This window comes from Sorghum bicolor, chromosome 1 (genome assembly GCF_000003195.3).
Source record: "Sorghum bicolor cultivar BTx623 chromosome 1, Sorghum_bicolor_NCBIv3, whole genome shotgun sequence".
NCBI classification, from domain to species: Eukaryota; Viridiplantae; Streptophyta; class Magnoliopsida; order Poales; family Poaceae; genus Sorghum; species Sorghum bicolor.
In genome coordinates, this window is record NC_012870.2 from 4,902,318 (window position 1) to 4,926,064 (window position 23,747).

The following is a 23,747-nucleotide window of genomic DNA, read 5'->3' on the forward strand; positions in this document are numbered from 1 at the left end:
CGGCACAATACGGTTAAGGAGCCATAATACTGTGCCTGGACCGAAAGTTTAGCATGATGACTCAAGACGGCACGGCACGATAGATACAGTGGGATAGTGCCATGTCCGGGCCGCCGGTTTGGCCAAGTATAGCGTAAGTCTCAGGCGTGCATGCTGCGTGGGTGGGAGTATGGACTACTCAACAACCACCGCAAAAGCAGGTTTGACCCGCAAGTTCGGATCCCATTCCAAGATCGTTCATCTTCTTCCCCCAACGCACATCGATAGCAAAAGAAAATGAGCCGGCTCCAGACTCCAATCCATATGTGTTATTGTTGATGCAAAAGGGCGTCAACAGTTATAAACAAAACCACCGGTAATAAATAACTATAATCAAGTCGACCAGATCAATCAACTAACCGTATCATACAAAGGCCACGAACAAAAAGAACTAGAACGAATCTGGGGTTGTGGAAAAACCCAACGATAATCATCTCTCCCGGTGTATACGTATCCACCACAAGACGGCAGCAACCTGATCAGTGATCACCATGCATGAACAAACGCAGGCAGAGCACAGCGCGGCGGGCTAGTTCTTCTTGGTGTTTTGGAGCACGATGGGGAGGACGATGACGAGGATGATGACGAGGAGGATGAGGATGGCGATGCAGGTCCACTTGCGCGTGCTCTTCTGGTGCTTCCTCGCCACCTGCAGCTGCTCGCGCCCGCGATCGACGAACGACCTTGCCCGCCCCACGTTCCCCTCGATGTCGTCCAGCTGCTCCCCCTGCGCGGCCACGAGCACGGCCATGTCGTTGAACACCTGCTGCAGCTCAAGCAGGGACCGCTCCAGCTCCGCCACGGCGCCGTGCCGCTCCTGGATCTCCGCCACCACGCCCAGCACCTGCCCTCTCCCTTGCTCCGCGATGGCGCGCTGCAGGAACCGCTCCCCTTCCCCGGACTCCGCCAGCGCGTCCAGCGTCGCCTCGTCGGGCTGCGTCCCCGTCACCGTGAAGTACCGCCGCGCCACCGTGTCCCTGTACTCGGACGCCACGCGGGACCGCAGCGACGAGAAGGACTCCATCGAGTCGCGGAGCTTCTTGCGCAGCCCGGCCACGACGGAGGTCCGGGTGCGGTCGGTGGAGGAACCGGGCCCGCACCCGGGCACCGAGCGGTTGGCGGCGTTGGCGCGGTCCAGCGACTCGAGACGGAGCTTCACCACTTTCGCCTTCTTGATCGCCGCGGAGACGTCCGCGTCCATCCGCGCGCGGAGGTCGCGCACCGCGGACGCGTCGTGGAGAGACTTGCCCGCCTCGTTGCCGTCGTGGAGCGAGCGCTGGATCCGCTCCAGGTCACGGAGCTCGTCCTTGATCGACTCCACGTCCTCGAAGAACCGGTCCAGGCTCGCACCCGCCGCGGCACCCGGCGGCGCAGACATCTCCACGCTGCCGGACTCGATGTCCCCGTCGTCTCCCCCGCCGCGCTTCCATGAGCTCGAGAACAAGCTGTTCATGGCTGCTGGCTTTGCTGTATCGCCTCGCCTGGGTGATCAGCTGGATCGCTGGCGCCCGCTGCTCTGTATCACCTGGCTGATTGGCTTCCTCACGGATCAAGGTCGTTTCTCGGGGTTCGCTCCGGTGGCCGGTTTCTTGGATCGGGAGATGAAATAGTGGGAGGGGTAGTTGGGCAAGGGCGCGAGGAGATTTCAATCATCAATCATGCGAAGCGAAAGGGAAGACGACGGACGCGGAGTTGAAGGAGTCGGCCGTGCCGAGGCAGACATCCATCCATGTGATGTGACCCCGTGGCGGGCTTGGGCTGCGCGTGAGGCCGAGGAGAGGAGACCGTGTGCGCGCGCCTCCTTGCTCTGAAATGGCAACGCCAGCGCGGGAGGAAGGTGGGACGAAGGAGAGGGGGCACGGACACGTACGAGCGAAGGGTTCTTGAGACGCCGATATGTGGTACAATTTGGCGAGTCGGTCGCCGGATCACGCGGTGGCGTCGCTGGAAATCCAACGCCCGGAACCAACCACCCTGACCGGAACAGCTGCCGTACAATTGAGAGCAGAGGATTTCCACTCTGTTCTTGCTTGAGCTTCAACGTGTTTTCTTTTACAATAAATTAGCATCAGTATTAGCAAAAAAAAAAGAAGCCAGTCGGATGACTTGCAAAGTCGTACACACTCTTGATAGCAATTTTGTATTATTATTCTATTTCCTCGAGACATATCACACATATAATGTGTTTTATTTTATAATAAAGGCAATAATCATGCGAGGAGGAAGGCAACGAACTGACATCGTCATTATCCGGTCCACGTTGACCCGACCCGATCAACACAACTGCACAAGTATTGTACATTTTTTTTTTTTGCACAAAGTACGGGTCCACCAGTCAAACTCGTACATATTTTTGTTACACGTACAGAGTACTACACAGGGACAAGAGAGAAATGGGCGATACTAGAGTAATAAAGTATCAATTGGTAGTAATACTTGCAAAGTGATGTCTGGCAATACTAGAATAAGGCCTTGTTTAGTTCCAAAAAAAATTGCAAAATTTTTCAGATTTTCCGTCACATAAAATCTTTAGACGCATGCATGAACTATTAAATATAGACGAAAATAAAAACTAATTGCACAGTTTGGTCAAAATTGACGAGACGAATCTTTTGAGCCTAGCTAGTTCATGATTGGACAATATTTGTCAAATACAAACGAAAATGCTACTATTTCTATTTTGCAAATTTTTTTGGAACTAAACAAGGCCCAAAGTGATCACCATTCGATTCTGTTAAAAAAAATAAAAGCAACCAAACAGACCGTAATCACCATCAGTTTTGTAGCTACTGTACCCACCAATTGGGGCGCGGAAAATAACGAGCTGGGCACGCCAATCCTTCGTGGTCGTGGCCACATTTTTGTGCTCCACATGCTGCATCACTCAAGTAACTCTCGGCGAAGGTGGTGCTGCTGCCCAAATGGCCGGGCCGGCGCAATGGCGCATGCATTGGTTCGAGCACAAGGGCAGTGCTCGTCACCGCAGCCGCCCCCGTCTCGGTTCTGCCCCCATTGATTCCCTGCCTGATGTGGTAGAACATGATAACGAGTGGGGTAAGGGCACTGACTATCATGGAGTCCAAGACAATTAATTACATATTATTTATGATATTTTGCTGATGTGACACCATATTTATTGAAGAAAGAGGTAGAAAAAATAAGACTCCAAGTCTTATTTAGACTCCAAGTCCACATTATTCGAGGTAATAAATAACTTTAGACTCCATGATAGAGTCTGCATTGTGAATGCCCTAACGACGCGACAGCAACCGAAGCGGAAAATAAAAGCAAACGACTGGGGCCTGTTTAGATTGGGAACGAAAATTTTTTGGGTGTCACATCGGATGTGTCGGAAGGATGTCGGGAGGGTTTTTTAGAAACTAATAAAAAAACAAATTACATAGCTCGTCAGGAAACTGCAAGACAAATTTATTAAGCATAATTAATCTGTCATTAGCATATGTGGGTTACTGTAGCACTTAAGGCTAATCATGGAGTAACTAGGCTTAAAAGATTCGTCTCGCGATTCTTAACTAAACTGTGTAATTAGTTTATTTTTTTATCTACATTTAATGTTCCATATATGTGTCTAAAGATTCGATGGGATGGATGAAAAAATTTTGGGTGGGAACAAACAGGGCACGACGACCCACTGCCCACTTGCCTCCGGAATGGCCGGCTCGGCCAGCTGGGCTGGGGTTCCCAATTCCCGTGGCAGGCGACTCCTTGTGTGATCCAAAAATTCTCGTCCTTCGTTCCGTCCATGTGATGTGCATGCATGCACATGGAATGGGCATGGCACGGGCAGCGCCCGAGAGACGCAAGAACAACTAGCATAGACCACCGTGTTATCGTGGGCTCGTAGTCGTAGGTAGGCACGGGCAGCGGCCGAGAGACGCATGAACAACTAGCCTAGACCACCGTGTAACCGCGGGCTCGTAGGTGGCGGGCATTTCTGCATCTGGCGAGCTTCTGGCTATTGAGCTGTGGCTTCTATCAAGATCACCCATCGGCCGTTTATCAATACACGCATGTATCCAAAGCAGCGACGTGCTATGCTCTTTAAAATCATCACACAAAGTATCATAACAGTTCCGTGGTGATTATTATCTCCCAAAAGAACAGCATCCCCCAAATGTGCAAATGGATGTGTATCAAAGAGGCAAAAATGTGTATCAAGGAGGCAAAAGGAGACATTATTAAAGTCATCACAACAATTCCGTAGTGATTATTATCTCTCAAAAGCACGTCATCACACAAAATATCATAGCAATTCCATAGTGATTATGATCTTCCAAAAGAACGACATCACGATCAGAAAGAAAAAAAAAGTAAGAAATAACAGCACCGCTCGACAGCTGGACATCGATATGAGAAACAAGATACAGTAGTAAGCACCAAAAAGGGTACTAATCAGGGCACAAAGGGCCTCGGTCTCCTATATGTCTGTATTATGTATGACGAACTGAAAAGGGAATCAACATAGCATACAGCATATGTGCTCAAGGCCAAACAATGCTTTTAAAAGGATTGTACAAACAAAAATTATTGTCGTCCATACAACAACAATATCGAGACAATTGCCTGATTACCTCATCAAAATTACAGAAAAAATATCTGATCCGACTATCACTACATCCTACATTTGAGAAAACGTCTAGCAGTGACAAGTTAAACAGAATGTACATGAATAGTATATGCTCCTACTAGCCACATCAACAATTAAGCAAAACCTCTATCTGTATGCGTCTATGCCAAAATTCCACCAGCAATTACCGTTAATTTTTTTTTCCACCAACAATTGTATACATGTACTCACCAAAACTCATCCTTCAAAATGATGAGTAAATATATCAGTATCGAAGCAGAACAATCATGAGCATATCCAAACATATTCAGTCAGGGAACACTTGCAGCACTTCTTTGCACAACAGCCACCAGGACTGCATTGGTTGGCGCCTATTATCATCGCCCCATTGCAATTGGTTGTAATTCCTGAGTTTTGAACTTATTGACGTTCAAGAAGGTACTTCTCAAATCCTGATAATTACTTAGACACTTTGAAGGACAGTAACATAGAAAGGATGCCCTAGACCACCACCAGATAACAATTTCTCATTTTCATCCACATGTGGTCCCTCAGATGGATGCACTTTCCATTGCAGCTCATAATTGGAAAAATTGTATGTACCTGGTGCGAATATGCACACTTTTAGAGGAACTCTAGCACAACTGTCAGGTTGGAGCTCAGTTTGAGCACAACTCAATGAACACCAAACATATGGTGAAATGCTCTTCGAAGATTGCTTCTCTTGATGTGTACTCTTGGAACTAGAGATGGCCTTTACGTCATTTTCCAGTGATACATCATACCATCCACCCTGAGCACTGTTTGAGTCATGAGGATGGACAGTTTGGCTTTTCTCTGGCATTACATCAAAAGTAACCACTCTCACCAAAATCTTATGAGCTTCTGAATTGTGAATGACCAATTGGAGGTTAACCTCACAGTAAGACTTTGAGAAATCATGACTAATTGTCCGTGGTCCTTCCATAAGCCACCATATAGGGTTCTGGCTTAGAGAACTAACAAAACATAAGATGGGATCAGCATTTATTCAACAAACAAAGGCCAATGAAGATTTATCAAAATACCATGTTCTATCACTTGCCTGCAATGACAAGTGTGATGAGAAAGTAGTTCAAAGTCTGGAGTAGGCTTGGAAGAGTTACCAACTGCCTTTGAGATTAGAACAAAATCAAGAAGGCTGCATGGTCCCTGAACAGTTATCAAGTGCAAATCAGAATTTTATTAATTGATCAAAATAACAAAAATTATGCATGTGCCAGTTTTCCAATCAAGTTTGTGTTAAGTTGACCTGGAATATTTGGGTCAAGATCTACCCAGATGTATTACTCTTGGAACCAGGACGAAAATAATACCATCAAACGATGTAACGGCAGTGTAATGAATTATAATATAAGAACTAACCTGTGCTACCTTCCCTTGCCTGTATCTTTCTTGATAGTGAAAATCAGCTAAAGGAGATCGAGCAATGTCAAACAGATCAGTGCTGCTCCCTGGACACAAAGCCATATCGCTTGTGCAGGAACCACTTTCTGCCTCTTTACAAGAATCCGCCTCACAATCCTTAAAAAAAAGCATGCATTGGGAAAATATATCACAACCTTGAATGTACAACACTTAATGAACAGAAGAGCATTGAATAAAGCAATGGAAAATATGGCGTATTAAAGTGTTCTGTATCTGACAGCATATGGAAGAATGGGCCTTCAACCTTAATTTTGAAGAAGTACGACACAGCCTGATTTTCTGATACTGTTCCAACAGAGTTGATTGAACTGCATGACGGCAACGCTGAAACTGCCCATTTACCACCAACACATGATAACTGATGAAGCACAAATGACTCTGATGGAGTCTTGTTCATGACATCCATGCGAACGATATACTCTCGCAATCTTGATGAGGACGTGCTTATAGAAAAGGATACATTAAGTGATGGCAAAACCTGTAAAGAATTGCTTAGAGCTAATGCTTATCCAAAAGGAAAATAAGCAATAAAACAATAGCATACAACAAATAACTAGTTTGTTCATCCTTCGTTCTGAAGATCAAGGACACAAAGAATATTAGTATGGACGATAACCATTGATCTTGGATTGCTTAAACTTTAGCAATTTCACCTTGGAAAAATAATTGTGTTGGGAGGACAATCAAAGCTTCATTGATGCAAAGTGCAACAATAAATGTGACAGAATAACTTTTAAGAGAATCCCAGTCCCCAACCAAAAGTCTGGGCAGTTTATAAAACACTAACATGTGTTATGAATGTGCTAACAATCCAGTATGACATCCTATGAAAATATTTTATTTATTTTAGGAAGAAATTTATACATGATGAAAATATTTTTCATGGTGAACCTAGTAGCATCAATCTTATCCATCAACCTACGTAAATCAATACTGAAAAAAAAGAGCAACAAGAATCTTAGAACAACTTGCATTTGGAGCTGGAGGGAGTAACAAAAATATTGCCTAAAGAAACTAAAATAAATACCGGATACAATCCATTACCTCAAGGTTGAAATGCATGCGTAGTGTACGGTATTTAATATCACTGGAACTCCCCATTTCGTAATACAGAGAAATATAAAGAGAAATATTTCCAGGAGTTGCAGCATGAAACCAAATAGGCCAAGAGAGTGCTGCCCCTGCTTGAATTTCAATATCCTGGAAAAATTATGATGGTCAATATTTGTGAAAGAATATGCGCCAGCAAATAATCTGTGAAAGCAATAATAAAATGTTAAATGGACTACTCTAGTACAAACAAAAAGATACTAGTGCCTTAAGCCACTTTACCTGAGGAAATGCAAAGAGCAAACTCTTGAAATTTTCCTTCATAGTTTTGGATGATACGACACTGCTTTCTGATTGCATATGCCTTTTTAAGCAGTCTGGGAACTCAAGGCCAATGTCCAATGAATCACCAGGAATTAAAAATCTTGGGCTGCTAAGTTTCATTTTTATGCCCTGCATTACAGGATTGGAAAGAGTTAACAGATAATATGGTGCTTGATACTTGCATAAAATCATGATCAAACTCAGCAACTCTTCAATAATTATCAGAATAAAAAAAACAAGAGGAAGACAAATGGTAAAGACCTTCACAGCATATTCTGAATGGTTTCTCAGATTTAGTGTAAGCAGCTTTAAATCACCAGCAAACGCTTTTGTTGGCATGCGATCAATAGATCCTGTAAGTTTTGGTAAACCCTGTGGACGAAGAATTTAAAACTTCACACATCATCAGAAACTAATGTTTGTGAAGAGAAATCTGGAGAGATTATAACCTTGATTACAACCAGGCTGTTATTCAAAGAACGACGTGGGCCTCTTTTCCCTTTCTTGATTTTTTTCTGTGCATCAAATTCAAAGTATTGATAGCCTACTACTGACTCTGAAAGTGTCCACCTTATCCCAACCAACTTCAGAATACCTTCAACTTTTGGAGTAACATCAAGTTGCACCTAATGAAGTTGGAGAGGAGATGAGCAACTACCTTGAAAGACAATCAACAAAAAAAACAGAACACCTATACAAAACAACAAATGCCAAACACGTCAAATGTGCAAAAATGCAGTCGGACAAATAGTAAGGAAATGAGGAATAATCAGTTTAGTATTTTTTTTCCGAACACGCAGGAGAGCTGCATATAATCAGTGTAGTATTTGACCCTGGCTACATCCATTTTCTTAAAAAAAAGAGACATTATGATTTTGCTGCACATCTCTTGTAAAATCAGATTGAAGAAATTGAAACAAATGAAAATAATTCAGTAATGCCATACGGCAGGTTAAAAGATACCGAGCAAAACAATAAGAATTGGCACTGAACAGTAATTATTGGCTTCCTCAGTATGCATGTGGTGGCCTTTTAAACAACATGTAAGCATTCTTTGGAGTATAACAACTAGTTGTTTGCATCGTCCATCTTTGAGATGAAACAGCAAAATCTAACTGTAACGAATTCCAGCAAATATTAGTGTTGATGGCTCTCTCCCTTTCCTGGTTGTGGGGTTGTCGTTTTTCTCCGGTCCACCTCGGACCCTCCTTTCCTTCTGCTCTTGTACAGTTTTTCTCATTGTTGATACTCGTTCAGTTGTTGGGCTTCGCTTATTTTAAATAAAACTTTACAGTGGGGGCTTCCCCTGCTGTATTTTACGTTCCAAAAAAAACGAATTCCAGCAAATGAATAGATCCAACAGCATACTGCACCAATACCAAATTGAACCTTAAGCACTTCTTCCCCATTCAGCACCTAAAATATTAACAGTATATTCTGTTCACCTAGCTTTTTACTAAGTAAAGGTTAGAGCTGCTGTAATGAATCAGGTAGCAAAGACATGCTTAAACAATTTTCAAAGCACACAAAAGATTGCGTAGAGTTAAAAAGCAAGAAATTGTTACATACTCTTTTACTTTCACCTCCTCCTAATACGATGTCAAGCTTTGACAATGTAAACTTATCTCCATCAGTCTCAAACCTGTAGTGTTCAATAAAAAATAGAAATAATAGCCATTATAAATTTGGTGGAAAGAACAACATCTACATGAAAAAAACCATATTTATGAAAAGAATATTACATTGAAATAGATGGCTCTGTGTTAACCTTATCTTCCCCACCACCCAAGTCCAGCCCACTTACATCTGCATCAGGAATGCATGCATCAGCGGTTAACGTAATTCCTCTAAATCAAAAGAACTCAGGAAGGAAAATCTTACCAGAACTTAATGCATCCAATGTGGTGGAAAGCTGGCATATAAGAGAGATGCCAGAAACAGCAACAGGAATTTGGAGGGGATTTTTAAGTTCAACATTCAATTTTACTGCTTCTGCAACCAACAAACAAAGCAACTAAGAACACTATATACATAATAAAATAGAAATAATAATTAGAAGGGTCTAAAGGAGATGATATCAGATCCTATCAACCAAATTTATGTCTACTTTGTGCCTTTACTGAAACTTTACGTAACACTTAGTGCTCCAAAACTGTCAGAACTCCAAGGGTCATTTGCGTCAGGCTCATAAAATATGAACACAACAGTTCTGGGGTCCCTAAATAATTTGGTACCAAGAAACAATTTTCTAGTCTTGTTGTGCCAAAAGAAGCTCCATTACCGAGCATCCAAAAACTTACAGCACAGCTATGGTCAAAATTGGTTATTAGTCTACCTTGGTTGGAAGCCTAAGCATAACTAGAAGGGAAAAGCCCTTGTTGGACGGAACCAATATCCTACCAACAATTGCATAAGGATGTTACCAGACGTGGCTAAGCCAAGTGACTGGTTACAATAGTTGTTCACACTGCTCAAATGAGCAAATAATTGGAAACTTGTATCAATTCAGTTGTAAGTTCTATCCTTCAACTTCAAATGACAATGTAGGCAATACTCAGGCCTCATCCTCTCTTTCTCATGCCCACTTCCTCAAGGGGCCTCACCCTGTTATATCTGCTTCTACTGCTGCTGCTCCGAGCTCATCTTCAAGATGATATATGCAGTACCAGTGGCATCAACCACAGTCTGCAGGTCAGCAGCTTGGCTAAACCATAGTCTGCCTCCAATTGGTAATGTTCGTCTGGTCACCTTGAGACCAAAATTATGATGGAAGGTCAAGAAGGCAACAGCCAATGGCATTTTTTTTCAAGGTCAGCGAAGAAAAGGTCCAATTTCAAGGATACGGTACAAGCCAAAAATAGTTAAAATATTTCAAGTGCAAATGGAGGACATATCAAGTTCAAACTCCATTGGCACAATAAAGGGGATTCAAACTCACATCGGAGTGCAAATCATACAATTCCAATGGTCCGGGGAAGGGTCCGACCACTTGGGTCTTTTGTACGCAGCCTTTTCCTGCATTTCTGCAAGAGGCTGTTTCCAGGACTTGAACCCGTGACCTCATGGTCACAAGGCAGCAGCTTTACCACTGCACCAAGGCTCCCCTTCATACAATTCCAATGGGACTGGTGGAAAATAGATGGACTGTGGTAGTGTGGTCAAACGAATTATTAATTTATACAACATAAGTAGCTAAGAAAGATGCACGGCACTTGATGTTCAAGCCTTAAAAGGCACAAACAGACAGTTTGTCTATCCCTTATCCAGCACCAGACGTGAATGCGAGATAGCACTCAAAGACAAGTGTCCGCCCATCTAAAAAAGATACTGTCTTGCACTAGATTGGTAAGTTGACAAGTGCCACATCTCAGCTGTATACCAGACAATTCCAGATAGTGGTTTGACCTCAAGTTCAGTCATATAAAGCTATGAATTTTTATTTTTTTTTAAAAAAAATACCTCCAGCCACACAAATACAGGAATCCTTGTATTTTCTCATTGGCTGAGTATCCAGCCAATTAGTTCTGACAATTGATGATGATGGGATCAATTCTTCCTCCAGCTCCTGCCATGTGCTTTCACTAACGCTAACCTGTAACGGAAGACAGCCAACACATGCTGAGAATGGGCATCAATAGCATAGTAACAAATTAGCACTAGCAAAAGAGATCAGGTTAAAGACAGTCATAATGTTTCATTTTATTATCAAAGGTGTGAAATTGGCCATATATTATGCATTTTTCTTTAAAGGAGCGCGAGAAGGGTAACTCAAGTACCCAAAAGACAATATTCTATAAAAATATAGGGAGTTTCAATTTTTGGCTGACTAGAAATACTCCTGGTACAGTTGTTAGGCCTTACATCTGCATCTGATGCATAAGTGCGATGATCTTCATATATAACTTTGAGAGATGACATGTTGAAAACAGGAAGCTGAAGCTTGTACACATCAAATTTCTTCCCCATGCTCTATACACAAAATAATATCACAAAATTAGAAATGCACCAAAAGTTAGGTTCAAATGAGGTATTAAGGTGCAGTGCTATAGTTGGTCAATAACCTGAACATAATGGAAAAAATCAGTGAGGAACATGTTTTGTGTAGTCAGCGACTGATGGCTACAAGCAATGACCTCCAGTAAGTGCTTGATGGCTACATCAAGTATCCCGAGAACTCCATACCACCTACCAGTACACCCAGAGTCAAGTACAGCATAAAGACAAAAGATAAAAATTTAACAGGAGCTAAAAATACCTAACTACCTTCCAACGTTAAAATGCACATGATTGTTGATGTAACTCCAAGGGTTTTGTTTGTAAACAAACAAAGCATTTCTGTACACCCGAACAGCATGTTGTTTCTGCATTTAGAGAAAGAAAATTTGATTTAAAAAAGATTCAATCAACATTGAAAGAAATTACAACAGCGGTAAAATAATTATTATGAACCTGATCAGACATGTAGTAGCTATTCCCAGCTAAGATTAGGTGAAATCCGTATTTCCGAAGCATGGGTGGATTGGATAATAGATAGCAACAAGCGGCTTGCTCAAGCAGTACAGCAGAATGCAACGAAGGTTCCTGAGCAGCAGAGATCTCAATCAATAATACAACTAATCAGCCAAAAACTTCCCGCAACAAAAAGGAAATCTACCTCATTAGAAACACGGAAATACACGTTTGATGCTTCCCTATACTGTCCTCTTGTTTTAAGCATTTCAGCCCACCAAAGGCCACATCTAGTAGCATTTCTCTGGCCAGAAGATCCAATTCTCTGCATATATGAAAAGGTGAATTACACTCTGATGAATGAAAGAAGACTACAAGAGGAAGTTCAATCAAGAAAACTACAGAGTCTACTATCATCATAAGTGTGTAGTATCTTGTCATGGGCACATATTCCACTTCTTTGTGCATTTCTCGTAAATGCAACACACCTCAGGATATTCAGATTTGTACAGCTGGTACCAGAATACCCATAATAAGCAATTTTATATTGAAGAGGGTAGCTTAAAATCAGGGCAGACCCTGTACATTCTGACATTACTCCGACACAGCATACGTTACTGAAAGAAGCCAGAAACTAGAACGAAATGAATATGTGGCAATGTGGCCCAGAACTAGTAGCCAGTCTAAAACGCCATTCCTTCTCAAATGAATTTAGGTACAAGGGCATGTTCGGATTCGTGCTTCCAGTGATCCAGGACCTGCGTGTCCGTATAAACTTGGGGGAATACTGATCAGATGCTAGGTTCGCGGTGCTGCTCTGCATCCACCGGTGCAAAAAAGGGTTTTGGGCTCTGCTCATGTGGCTGATTCGTTTGTCGCTCTCGGGCCTGTACCAGTGGATGCAGGATTAGTATGGTCCCTCACGTAAATCTCACATGCTAGGTACTCCCTCCTTTCAAAAATCTCCAGCGTATTAGCAATTTTTTTTTCTTCAAAAGTCTCCGTCGTTTAAGTCTGGGACCACGCTCCTGCATCGTTCCAGGCACCCGCGTAGCTCCTCGTACGCGTACACATTCACTTCTGCAATGTTGCCCATCGCTTCAACTAGCCCCTCCGTTTCCTCCCGTTAGAATGCATACGTGAGTGCGGGCGTTCGCCGTTCGGTCTTGCGTGCGCTAACGGCGGCGTTTTCAGCGGTGTTTACTCGGGCAAATGAACGGACGCCGAGTGTTAAGACATGCATGGCGATTAAATGAAAATCGGCGCTTCTGGCTGCATGTTTCCATGCTTCTTGGTCATTGCGTCCAGGGCTTAAACGCTGGAGATTTTTGAAAGGAGGGAGTAAGTTGTATCCGCTCATACAGCGAACCAAACAGGATCTCAGCATTTTTTTGTTTATTTTTTTGCATTCGCTAGTGCACTTTCACCAAACTCTCTCTCCCTTAGAATTTGCATCAACTGAGCCAGTTTCTCCTCATTCAGGATATATGGTGCAGATATACAATCTCACTCGAGCAACCAAACACACTCCAAGGGTCTCTTCCTCTCTGGAGCTGGGTATCAACGGCATGACACCTATAGCATCCACTACCATCATCATGAACATATAGTGTTTTACTGTTGAGCTAATATCATTCGGATATCTGCAGGGTAAGTTCAATGCATATTATGCAATGATATGCACAAAAGCATCCTAGCTGTTTTTATGACCATTGCTTAAATAAGACTTAAATTGAGTATGGATTAAACAACTGCTAGACAGGAAAAAGATGTTATGCAAAATGGGTTTTGGGCTCCTCTTAATGTTCTGTGTAAGAAACATGGTGTATTGGTGTAACAGCACAATACCACAGAACAATATCCAAAACATTAAACAATAAGCAATATAAAGGAAATAATTATTTTCCTGTGCAGGAAACCAAGATGTGAATTTCTAAATAAATACCAAATATGTACTGAAGGCATTTTCCATGCAATACTCCGCATCCTTCCTTGACTGATCCAAAATGAAATAGCAAAGTCCACTCATCTCCTGCAAAAGGGAATATATGGACATGTATCAACATGAAATGAATATGCAACACACATTAAGGTTATTCCAGAACTCAAGAGAAAACAATCCAGAAACCCTGCAACATAGTGGACATGTATCATCTGATGTTTTCTAGGCCAAGCCCCATATTTGTAGGAAAGCTGGGTTGGTAATGGAACTGCTAATTGCTTTTAGTGTAAATAGGACCATCATGTTTGGCATACTAGCATACCAGGATATTCCTTCAGAATAGCAACCCTAATTGTGCCTTTACAACAAACTTAAAGACACTAAACAGACTACTAATATGTATATCCATGGAGAAAGTTCAGCAAAACAAGTCAAAAATATATATATATTGCACCTGTACACCAGCAAATCGCTTCCAAGCCTTATCAAGCTTATAATCAGTGGCGAGTAATCTGTAGTTTGACAAGGCGAGCTCGTAGTCTCGTAACATGAAGGCGAAATCACCTAGTACTCTGATCTGTGATTCTATGGAGGTGAATGTATACCTGATGGAGAAAATAAAGTTACAGCATATTACAAATTACATATATACAGTGAACAGTAGCAAGATCTAGAATAATCACTTGCATTGGTCCATTTGAAGCTTCTGGGACATCATCTCTCTTTCTCCACCACAAGTTCTTGATCTGATTTCTGAAACCCTTTCTTGTTTGCGCTACCTAAAACAGTACTGAATCTTGTTGGGATATGATAAGATGAACAAAATGATATACCAAACTTTCAACTGCATACCTGCTGATTGAGGACACGGATCTTTTGCTCCATGTAGGGGATGATATGGTTAGAAACAAAATCTTGCATGAAGTCCTTTATCTGAAATAAACAAGCTCAGCAATTCAATATCAAGTAAAGCTTGTTGACAGCTGAGAAAGGTTGCATGTGACAACACACCCACAATGGAAGAACTGGAGAACAGAGATCTAGGGCAAGAAAAATAACAGAACAATTCGATGTGCCATCCATGGCATCAGTGCACTAAAAAAACCTTGAATCAACTGAAAGCATATCCGTAACTATCACCTAATAGATAAATCCTAGGTACCGTGAAAAGTTGAACGAAGTGTCACAAAACTTCGTGTGCCCAGCAAAACACTAGAAGCACATGATAAAACAGATCAAATGTTAATACCTCATTCAGATCATCCACACTAAGGAAACAGGATCCGTCATGATTGTTCAAACCAAGAGCTTTCTGCATTTAGTAACGGAAAGACTATAAGTAGATTGCATATTTGCTGAAATTTGAAAACATTACTGAAATTCAATATGAGGTAATTCAGTATGCTCACATAAGGTAGCCATGAATTCTCAGCATTACTACCACCTGCTTCTGTAGATGAATTTATGCATAATAATTTACAGTCATTCAGACCAAGGGTACTCCTCATTTCAGCTAAGACATTCACAGCTCTTCATGTACAAAGTGATATAGGTCAGCAAGAAAGAAAACAGTGTATAATTGAAACATAAAATATCAGACAATATTAAAGGATTTGGCAATAAAGACTTGGCAAATCAGCTTTTAAAAAGAAAGATTAAACGATTATCTGCAACTGTGTATATTAAAGGATTTTCTGGAACTATGACAACAAAGACTGAAAACATAAAGACTTGGCAAATCAGCTATAAAATAGAAATAGATTACAAAATTGCAAGAAATAATAATTCGATATATTACACGGCACTCAGGTTATCTGCTCCTTGTTTGACCAATGTAAGAAGTTAAGCCACAAAATATTACCCCAAGTTCTTACTCATTTAGCAAAAACATAGTATTTAGTTTCAGTGGGGCTTATGTGAGAAACCACATGCCCTTTTAATCGGAGTTTGCTTCCTTCAGAAGTTTGCTTCTATGAGAGGCTTCAGCTTCCCGGTACAAGAGAGGAGTTCAAACTTCCCTAAAAGGCTATACCACTTTTAGGCAAGTTTGAAGACTTGGGAGACTTAAGGATGACCGTTCCGAAATACCCTTTGGACAATTGATGCCCTGATTTTAAAAAAAAAAATTATTCACTTTTAAATATATTATAAAATTATGCTACTTTATTTTACTCTAATCCACACTCCCTCTGATTCAAAATACATGTAATTTTAGGATTCCTATACATCAAAAGTTCTTCACTTCGATCATCAATATATAAGGATTTTATACATTAATAATGTAAATTATATGTCATGTATTTATCGTGAAGAACACTTCCATATGTTTAACTGTCTTTATTTAGCATGTCATAGTTTCATAGAAATTGTTGTGCTGAGTAATCACCCTATATACTATGTCGCTATGTGCTCCCCAATCACCGATATCCACAAATACAACACCCCCCCCCCCCCCGCCCCCCGCTGCCACCATGTTTGACACACTGGCCGAAGTCTCCTAGGGCCCACATGGTTTGACCCGGTTGCCTTTTACGCGAAAGTTGCGTGCACCCCACCCACTGTTAGTACCTCACGCCACCCACAATCGCCATGTTGGACACTGTCAGTCGAGCCCACACAGCGCCCTCCTAGTCGCATGGCGCTAACCATGCATGCCACCACTTGCTGCATTGGCTGCCCGTGTCATGCCCAACCTACGCCCAGACCTTGTGATAAAGGGAGCAGAAAGGAGAAAGAGGAGAAAGGAGAGGGAGAAGAAGAAAGCGCTAGGAGCAAAAATGACATTTCACTGTGTTTCAAAATCCTCTGGCCAAAAACATTATTTTAATCGCCATGGTATCCAGGAGCAAAATTTCCGTGGACAAGTGTGTCCAGCAGTTAATTGCATTTTTTTTGGTGCCCCAAGGCAGCTCAGCATCAGTTTCTATGCCCTGCAGCAAATTTTCCCTACAATTATTGGCCATTATTGTTATTATATTTAAATTGTTTATCAATTCTATACATGCAACTTGTAGTAGAATCTACAAAACGCATCCATCATCTGCAAAAGGTCCTATACTCCAGTTTCTGGCTTCTGGTACCAAGCTTTTTTTGGTAGCGGATTAGAGGGGAAGTTGGACTCTCCAAGGGAGCTTTTCGCTTTTGGAGCTTCTGGAAGTAGCAGGAGCTGCCATAAGCTCCCGAAACAGAGCCTTAAGCTTTCATCGTCTTAAATTAAAAGTTTAAAACTGAAGCAAGAATTCTACAAGTAACATTGGGTGCACAGGATAGAGATCATATTAGCTATATAGGTCGCTAGGGACCAGTTTCCCAGCTTACAAGTCTGTTGCTTACCAAGGAGGTAGGACATCAGAAGCTTTAAGCAACATTCACTTCACCATTAAGTGCTTAAGTAGTTAAGTTATATGCAGTCTTGGATGGATCTGTTTAACTATTACACAAAAACAGATAAATTTATTTTATAATATAATAATTGGGAAGGGTCAATGCTAAAGTAACATCATTGAACAACAAAAGAGAGCTATAAGCACTAAAACTCAACAATACTGATATACAAGCATCAAATAATAAAAATGGACTATGCAGCACATTTAGGGCATGTTTGGTTGAGGCTCTCTACTAGGGAGCAACGCCAGGCAGACGCATCCGATCTCAGGTGTTCAAAACCAAATGCCTGGTTTTGATGCCAGGCTCAGGCAAACTTCCCATGGTAGGAACCAAATAAGCCCTTAGTGTTGTGAAACCACTATAATATCATCAACACAGCAGATAATAGAAAAGTGGCATAGCAATGGGACCATTAAATCAGTGACATCTTTCAGAAAAGTGTTTCTGTCACTCTGTTTATGATGTCGGTGGACCAAATTTGATATGGACATGTGTAGAGTAACCTCAGTCTGGAACAATGCATAATAATTAAATTTCACCATGGAACTCAAAGATGTGCTTCTAGGCAAGAAGCGAGAAAGCACATAAGCTCTTTTACAAAATAGCGATGTTATGCATACAACCTATCCATCTGACCTGAGTCCTGATTATGAGTTTATGACCAGACACAGCACGGTTATGGTCTGCTGTCTGACAAATGGGTGTCGGATGTAAAACAATTTCCTTTGCAGAAGCACAAAGTTAGGGCCTAGGGGTAAAAAAAACCCTTAGAAGTTAAAATGCATAGAATTAGGAAAGCAAGGAAGCATGAATACTAAATGCAATAGGGACACATAAGAAATTAACCACTATGAGGAACCTTGTCTAACCTTGATGAAGACAAATAATCCTAAAAAGTGTGAACTACAAAATATGTAGGCAGTTCAGGTTTTTCAACCATTTTGCCGATACAGATTCACAAGCATTATGTTTGACAATTCTGAAGGTTGGTCAGGTATGAAAAACATTCGCTAGCTATGTTTAAAAAAATGATTTTATAACATCATAAATTGCTTAAGAGTATCTTCTTTAGTTAGAAAGAAAGGTGAAGAACAATACATGTCTTGTGGCCCCTCTTGCTGGTCATGAAGTACAAGGTAATGCTTCAAAATCTGTGGATCCATTATGCCTTCATTCAAAAGAGATGGCAACTGATTTGTGTTGAAGAGATCAACAAATTTATTGACTGGTTCTTTGTCCATTGATGACACAACTAGAAGACCTGTTAATAATAGCTTAAAGCATAAGCAAGAACATATTCTGCAAACAGAATAACCAGCTAAGAACAGGAAGTGTCAAATCTCACATGCCACGGGATGGTCAAATGTTTCATGCTCCGAAAATGAGAGTGTCCGCATTAGCTCTCTATTGAACTTCTTAATCCACAATGGGCACAGCTCGGCCTCAGGCTCTGGAATTACATAATTAAGGAATCATATATAGGATGCAAATAAAAGGTATCAAACAAAATTTGCACAGCTGAGCTTTGCAGATATTGGAATTGACTTGACTAAAGCACGTAACAACCAAAGAAACACAATAAGAGACACACATCACATTTTCCAGTAAGATACATCAGAGTAACAGCCAAATAGAAATGAAGACATTTGAAGTGACAATGTCAAGCTCTTCCCAGCAATTTCCCAAAAAAACTAAATTACCCAATTTAGTAACAAAGATGCACAGAGCACCAAGCAGCGCATTCTTCTGATGGAACATTTGCAAGCAATTTGAGCTCTCCATCCATACAATAGAATGCACGCAAAGCAACTTACTACGAACAATCACCTGAATTATGCTGCAACTGCACCAAGCGATCTTGATGGAAAGCATGTGGCTGCCCATTAAAAGTCATTCCTAGTTTACAGGTCACACATTTTACTATTCTTTCTGTTTATGAACACACATTCCACTATTCCTCACCATAAAGGTTAATAAGGTTAAGAGGTTAACCATTGCCAGCCTGAGCTAACCCACCCCCTGCACGCACCCTGGCCCAGGAAAAGTCTTGAGGACCGAGGACCCAACTGCAGCCCTCCAATGCATCCCAAGTCCACTGCCCATTAGGGCCACAAAAGTAGCTTCAACTAGCCCATTAACTGAATTCTCCTGCTGTATTCTCGCTCAAAAAATAACTAGCCCATTAACTACTGTCGACATTGCCAGAACAACATACCAGTCGCAGGTCACTATGTCCCTCTCCTATAAATGGAAAAGAACCACACAAGCTCACCTTGCCTAGTCACCTCAGCAGCATCCAGGCTCACCACACACATCATCATCAACCCCCGCGCAAGCCTCACCAGTGGCTGCGCTTCTCTGCCGCCACCGCAACATGCACAACAATGCTGAAGTGGCAGTGGAATGACCTTATGTAATCATTTGAGATCATTTCCTAATTTATTTTAGAACTATGGTTCGATAGCAACTCGGCTCTAATTTTGCAATATATACTGATTTCCTAATTCTATGGCTAATTAGCTAGTTTTCCGCTGCTTAAACTACTCTGATCCCCCCCCCCCCCCCCCCCCCTGAAAAAAAAACTTTGCTGTTCTCCACCTCTAATCCAGTTGTTACAGAAACACATCTTGGAGAGGACCTAGAACATCCATATTATCACATAGAAGCAAAGCACGGGATCTTACTTCCAAGTACATCTTCAACTTGAGGCGGGTCTGAAAGCAAATCCGGAAGAGCCTTCTCATTGGCCTCAGAAACTACCGGCTTAATCCTCTCGTCTGCCACCTGTTCGCAAACATGGAGGTCATCAAACACCGAAGTAGCTACAGCCACCTAAGCTAAGTCGCAATACGAATGCTTGAGGATCACCTCGCAGTCCTCCTTCCGGACGTCGGACGCGTAAACCATCCGAATCTTAAACATTTGCAGCCTGTACGGCACCTCGCTCGCCGTCCGCACGGGCACTGCTCAATCGCGGGCACAGAGACAGAACCTTCCATGAGATCACATAACCAAAACAAACGAGAAGCGAACAAAATACAGCACAGGGTCATCTGAAACCAAGCATTGGGAGGCCAGTCACCGTCGATTTTTTTGAAGAGCGAGAACGGGGAGAGCATGTCGACGAAGCTGAGGCCGTTCTTACGGCAGGTGGCCTCAGCGAGAGGTGTGGACAGCACCATCACCACCGGTGTGATTTCTTCGAGAAGGAGCCGCCCCAGGTAGCTCCGGAGCGGATCCATCGGGCCAAAACCCTAGCGACGCTGGTCCGAATGGCGGATGAGCCAAATTTAGCGGCGTGACTGACTCAGGGGTGGGAGGCGCGAGCTGGAATTTTGACGTGGGTAACCAACCTTTACTGGGATCGGCGTACGCGGGGTCGCCGGAGAAAGGGGTTGTCTCCGGCGACCGCGAGCTCGGTGGCGGTGGTCGACGGTGGTGGTGATCTGATCTGGGAGAGCGCCAGGTAGAGAAGACGACGACTGGCCGTACTGGCTTAGGCACAGCCTGCACGGTTTCCATATTTGGGCTTCAAGGAATGTTTTGTGGGCCTTGAACGGCCCATCCATATAGCCTTGCAAAAAAAAAAATCTAAAATGGCGACAGTTCTTATATATAATAAAATGTACTTTTCCTAAAAACATACTCCTTCGGTATATAATTTAGAAGCCGTTGAAGACAGCGATACAGCCTTCGAAACATAAATTTCACCTATTATTTTTAAAAATATTTAAAAGAATAATAGATGTATATTTTTATTAAAGTATTTTTAAGACAAATCTATTCATATAATTTTCACATTTACAAACTTAACAATTTAAAAGTTATTGATAATTTATATTCCCAATATTTAACCTAAACTTTTTTCAAAATGACTTCTAAATTCTATAAGAAGATAGTATATAAAATGTACTAAGAAGTTTCTATACTAATCAAGTTTCTCTAACTTTAGGCAATATTAAACTACAATAAATATTCACACTGTAAACTAATCTTAGCTTCAGCACTGTAGCATGAAGCTAGAGGAGCCTGGAAACGTAGCTCCACTAAGGCCTTATTTAAATCTAAAAAGTTTTTGATTTTGACATTATAGCACTTTCGTTTTTATTTGAGAAACATTATTCAATTATAGATTAACTAGGCTGAAAAGATTTGTCTCGCGATTTCCAGGTAAACTGTGCAATTAGTTTTTATTTCTGTCTATATTTAATACGTCATGTATGTGTCGTAAGATTTAATGTGACGAAGAATCTTAAAAAGTTTTTAGTTTTTGAGGTGAACTAAACAAGGCCTAACTCAGGAGCCATTGTGGATAGAGCTATGCCAAAAACACTCAAAAAATTGTAATCATGTGTAAGTTTTTTATTTTTATGCGGAACTCTCGTCACATTACTACGAGCCTGTTCGCTTGAGCTTATCTACTATTAGTCATTCAGCAATATTTTTCTATTACAATAAATTAGCGAATAGTCAACTCTTGTTCATGTGGCTTTTCCCTTTTACCGATGAGTGGAATAGCTACTAGTATGGCTTACTCTCACTATTCCAAATTACAAGTCATTTCGGCTTTTTAAATAGTAAAAGTATCTTAAATTTAACCAAAATTATAAAAACAACTATAAAGATTTATGACAACAAATAGATATAATATAAAATATAATCGATGAAAAATATATTATACTTGTTTGGTATACAATAAATATTATTATATATTATATAAATTTGGTCGAACTTGAGATGATTCGACTCTTAAAAAAGTTAGAATAATTTAAAATTTGGGATGGAGTGAGTACTACCTCCATTTCAAAAGAAAAATGTAATTCATATTTTCAACATACTACCTCTTTCCCAAAAAAACGAATACAAGTAGTGTTGGGTGTTGGTTAAATGTGGTTCACGTTTAACCAAGTTTTTGTGGTTTCACATTTATGGCTCTAAATCTATTTATTATGAAAATATATTTCATAACTAATCTAATTATATTTATTCAATGTCTTAAATATTGATATTTTTATCTAACTAGCAAATATGCACGTGCGACACGCACGTGTTTATAATGTTGGACGTTCCCTGATTTTATTTCCACTTTACATTACAGTTGTTGTTCATTTAAAATGTGGTACTATAAGTAATGTAAGATATTTGCTAGTTTTTTTGTTCGTAGTCTGTCATAATAAATAAAATCATGTTTGTTCAATTTTTATTATTTTCTTTTTAATTGCTAATACATACACTTGCATGCATTTATATTGATGTGCCTTCATATTATTCTACTTTTCTCAAATAATTTATTTATTATAGTTGCATGCATGCATCCATATTTTTCTTTTTCCAATTAATCTATTTATTAGTTGCATGCATGTATCTTGATGTTTATTTTTTTTCTGAACAATCCACGACAAGCGTCGGTGCATCCATATTTTCCTTCTTTTTCAATTAATTTTTTTTATTATTACTATTCTCATACAAGGCGTGTTGTAGTGCTAACGAATTGGACCTAAAAAATCAAAAAGCTATACATGTGGGTTGGGGTTGAACTCTGATACGCAAGTATGGACCAGTTCCAAGGAATCAAGATTATCTAGAGACCAAAAAATAAAGTATTTTGTAACTCTATTATTTTCTGTTTTTGAGTCTAAGAGGAATCTTAGTTTAGGAGTAGTCTTATATCTTACATCATACAAGATCATAGGCGACCGAGGATTTATATAGCATGACGTTTAGATCAAACGGTTATTGGGAAAGCTCTCTAAAATAACCCGCTCTTTTATATCTTTTTCCAATTAATCTATTTATTAGTTGCATGCATGCATTTTGATGTTTATTTTTTTCCGAACAATCCGTGACAAGCTTCGGTGCATCCATATTTTCCTTCTTTTTCAATTTATTTATTTATTATTACTATTCTTGTACAAGGCGTGTTGTAGTGCTAACGAATTGGACCTAAAAAAATCAAAAAGCTATACATGTGGATTGGGGTTGAACTCTGATACGCAAGTATGGATCATATGGAGTCTAGGAGGAATCTTAATTTAGGAGGAGTCTTACATCTTACATCATATAAAATCATGGATGATGGAGGGCTCATATAGGCCAACGTTTAGATTGAACGGTTATTAGAGAGAGAGCGCTCTCTCAAAAAAACTCGCTCTTTTATAGTGTGATTGGTCAAATTTAACATACTAAAACATAACATTGTGCTAGAATTATATTCTTTATATTCTAGGAGAACGGGGAGAGTATATAACTCCAAATAGATATAATGCACAAAGTATTTGTTATTATTAAATATTGTTCTTTCTATATAATAATATCGATCAAACTTTAAATCATATGGCTTAACATTACTCTAAAATTGCACCCTCTTTGTGAGGGAGGGAGGATGTTTGCACGGGAATATCACGATTACACCGAAGATATATTTTGCAGAGAATGTTTTCTTCTAATAATAATTTGACTTTTAGTTTTTTTTAGAAATCTTTAGTTTTTCATTTGATATGA

The 23,747-nt window shown here is 40.7% G+C and overlaps 2 protein-coding genes across 3 annotated transcripts; both read right to left on the reverse strand.

Annotated features, from left to right (window-relative positions):
* On the reverse strand, positions 267 to 1,889 carry LOC8083912 (syntaxin-121). The gene has a single exon (XM_002466293.2). It carries the CDS (start codon positions 1,490 to 1,492, stop codon positions 569 to 571), a length of 924 nt encoding a protein of 307 aa, XP_002466338.1. The 5' UTR covers positions 1,493 to 1,889; the 3' UTR covers positions 267 to 568.
* LOC8084140 (trafficking protein particle complex subunit 8) lies at positions 4,537 to 20,753 on the reverse strand. 2 transcript variants are annotated; one of them, XM_021463515.1, is made up of 29 exons: positions 20,600 to 20,753; positions 20,329 to 20,509; positions 20,115 to 20,209; positions 19,931 to 20,030; positions 18,592 to 18,696; positions 18,345 to 18,507; positions 15,269 to 15,389; positions 15,109 to 15,171; positions 14,712 to 14,792; positions 14,547 to 14,638; positions 14,314 to 14,464; positions 13,863 to 13,949; positions 12,123 to 12,242; positions 11,918 to 12,049; positions 11,732 to 11,829; positions 11,530 to 11,653; positions 11,330 to 11,437; positions 10,928 to 11,060; positions 9,350 to 9,460; positions 9,211 to 9,274; positions 9,038 to 9,110; positions 7,918 to 8,094; positions 7,730 to 7,840; positions 7,427 to 7,597; positions 7,139 to 7,294; positions 6,339 to 6,572; positions 6,032 to 6,190; positions 5,712 to 5,818; positions 4,537 to 5,625 (listed from the first exon to the last, which is right to left on the reverse strand). In XM_021463515.1, exons 2-29 carry the CDS (start codon positions 20,486 to 20,488, stop codon positions 5,091 to 5,093), a joined length of 3,831 nt encoding a protein of 1,276 aa, XP_021319190.1. In that variant the 5' UTR covers positions 20,489 to 20,509; positions 20,600 to 20,753; the 3' UTR covers positions 4,537 to 5,090. The 2 variants fall into 2 exon arrangements, with proteins under 2 accessions (XP_021319190.1, XP_021319193.1); XM_021463518.1 differs by lacking the exons at positions 18,345 to 18,507; positions 18,592 to 18,696; positions 19,931 to 20,030; ... (1 more) ...; positions 20,329 to 20,509; positions 20,600 to 20,753 and adding an exon at positions 17,193 to 17,211.

Excerpts from the sequence above, each read along its gene's own strand:
- LOC8083912 (XM_002466293.2), bottom strand. The coding sequence starts at position 1,492 with ATGAACAGCTTGTTCTCGAGCTCATGGAAGCGCGGCGGGGGAGACGAC.
- LOC8084140 (XM_021463515.1), bottom strand. The coding sequence starts at position 20,488 with ATGGATCCGCTCCGGAGCTACCTGGGGCGGCTCCTTCTCGAAGAAATC. Across the intron at positions 9,111-9,210 it reads ACAGAGCCATCTATTTCAAT|GTTTGAGACTGATGGAGATA; the intron begins GTAATATTCTTT and ends TGAACACTACAG. Across the intron at positions 5,819-6,031 it reads GGCAAGGGAAGGTAGCACAG|GGACCATGCAGCCTTCTTGA; the intron begins GTTAGTTCTTAT and ends ATAACTGTTCAG.